Raw genomic sequence first — 2,186 nt, forward strand, 5'->3', positions numbered from 1 at the left:
TATCAAAATGTATGGAGAAGATTCTAAAAAGAATGCAATGTTTGCATAGTGATAGGTCGAAATTGTTGTGACTGCCGCAAAACAAAATCAATTTATATTACAATCAAACTTTATTTGCTGAGAGCATAAATATACACAAACATAAGAAATAAAAAAAGAGTTTAATTGAAATGCACTGACAGTGTAAAGATATTTTACACTGTCAGTTAATCACAACCATTGATTTTTTAGATAAATTTACTTTTTCTATAATCAATGTAAAGTAACCCAAACGAATGATTGTGATGCATTGATAGTATACATTTTTTTACACTAACAATGCATAACAATTAATCTCATAAAATAAAAACTTTTGTATAACTTTTTCACAATTAAATGTCATATAATACAATGGTGTAATTATTTACAACATTTTTTTATACAATGGTGTAATTATTTACAATGGTATAGTTATTTATAATAATTTTTTTTAACTAAACTCTTTTTAGTTAAAGGTCTTAAGATTTCATTCAAGTAACAAATATTGTTAGACTAAGCATCTTATATTAAAATATTTCAATTTCATTTATAAGTTTTTGATAATAATTATTATTTTGTGCATAAACTAAATACAATGTTTACTAAACAGAAGTCGATTTTATCTAAGTAAGACTCCAACCAGCTATGTAAAAAACACGTGTTTAGGTAATATCTCTTGTTGTATTTTGAAAAAGTTGTGTTAAATAATAGAGAATAAACCTTTAAAATGAATCATTATGATGGAGAAATAATAAAACGTCAATCATGGATAATGGATTTTAAAAATAATAAAATAAGAACTTAATTTTACAGTAGTGAAACTATTTTATAGTGTGATACATCAAGAGATTTTTAAAAATATTAAAAATTAAAAAATTCCATCACATTTTTATTCTTCCCAATAAGAACTCAATTTTAGACAAGTGAATGTCTTCTTCCAAACACTCTCATCTTGCGTCAATTAAAATCATTACCATTATTTGAACCAAACTGTCCCAAAAACACCTTGAATCTGTTTCAAAGTACAGAGAAACAGAATCAAATTGAAACTATCCATCAAGATTTACATGGAAAACAATAGAAACAAAAATAAATTAGACTTAACAAATCCCACTTTTATTTTCCTTTCCACTTCCACCCACAAAATTTGAAAAAAAAAAAAAAAGAAGAAGATGAAGAAAAAACCAAGAACATGAAATCTGAATAATTGTCCAAAAACAACCTAGTAATTAGTACTTCAATTCTAAACATCTAGCACATGAAGTACAAGAATATTTTCTCTTAATGTTAAAACACATAGGCAAAAAGCAAAACCTCCATTGCATCTCAACATCCATAGCTTCAACTTTTCCACCACAATAAGGACAAGAACCTGATGCTTGTTGTCTTCCTAATTCCTTCTCTTCTTCTTCACATACATAAACAAACCACATTTTTCTCCTCCTAGATTTCTTCTTCGATTTCACCTCTGTTGTTTTCTGAGATTTTTTGCTTTTTTGTGTGGTTGGGTTCCTTTGCTTAGATTTAGTTGCGGTTTTGAAAGATCCACCCGTCAATTGCATTTTATACAATACAACAATGAGTTGTGGTGGTTGTTGTTGGTTTAAATAAATAGAATATTCCCTTTTGATTATTTCAACTTTTTTTCTTTTACACTTCACTAGTATTTTGTTTTTTTATGAGTGAAAATAATGTTTACTTAAAGGCTTAAATGTCTAAAAACTTTTCACAGAAAATTTTAGGGTAATGATGGCTTGAATGTATTAATGAAAAATTAATGAAATGGTAAGGCGATAGATTTTGAACTTCTTTGAGTGTATTTCAATTGGGAACATTTCAGGTACCAATCAAACTCAAAGAATAAATAATACAAATAGAATAGGAAAAGATCATAGAAACTAACAAAATCAAAACAAAAAGAAAGACTCATTAAGCCTAGTTCGCCAACCAACTACCAAAAGAAAAAGAAACACACCAGTAACCATCACTCAATTAAGAGAAAAACATGTTACATCTCAACATCAAGGAACCACCATTTGTCGTAACATAATCTTTTTAAAAAGACAACAAAAACACTTTGACACAAGAACAAGATCAAAGTCTCTCGAATCGCTATTGATTTAAAAAATTTTATGGGGTTCTCAAATTATCTAGAGAAAGTATATGAG

The 2,186-nt window shown here is 27.4% G+C and overlaps 1 protein-coding gene across 1 annotated transcript; it reads right to left on the reverse strand.

Annotated features, from left to right (window-relative positions):
* Positions 1 to 1,118: 1,118 nt before the first annotated feature.
* On the reverse strand, positions 1,119 to 1,812 carry LOC127115765 (uncharacterized). Its single transcript, XM_051047228.1, has one exon. The coding sequence runs from the start codon at positions 1,578 to 1,580 to the stop codon at positions 1,248 to 1,250; it is 333 nt and encodes a 110-aa protein (XP_050903185.1). The 5' UTR covers positions 1,581 to 1,812; the 3' UTR covers positions 1,119 to 1,247.
* Positions 1,813 to 2,186: the final 374 nt, after the last annotated feature.

The sequence above is a fragment of the Lathyrus oleraceus genome, chromosome 1 (assembly GCF_024323335.1).
Source record: "Lathyrus oleraceus cultivar Zhongwan6 chromosome 1, CAAS_Psat_ZW6_1.0, whole genome shotgun sequence".
NCBI lineage: Eukaryota > Viridiplantae > Streptophyta > Magnoliopsida > Fabales > Fabaceae > Lathyrus > Lathyrus oleraceus.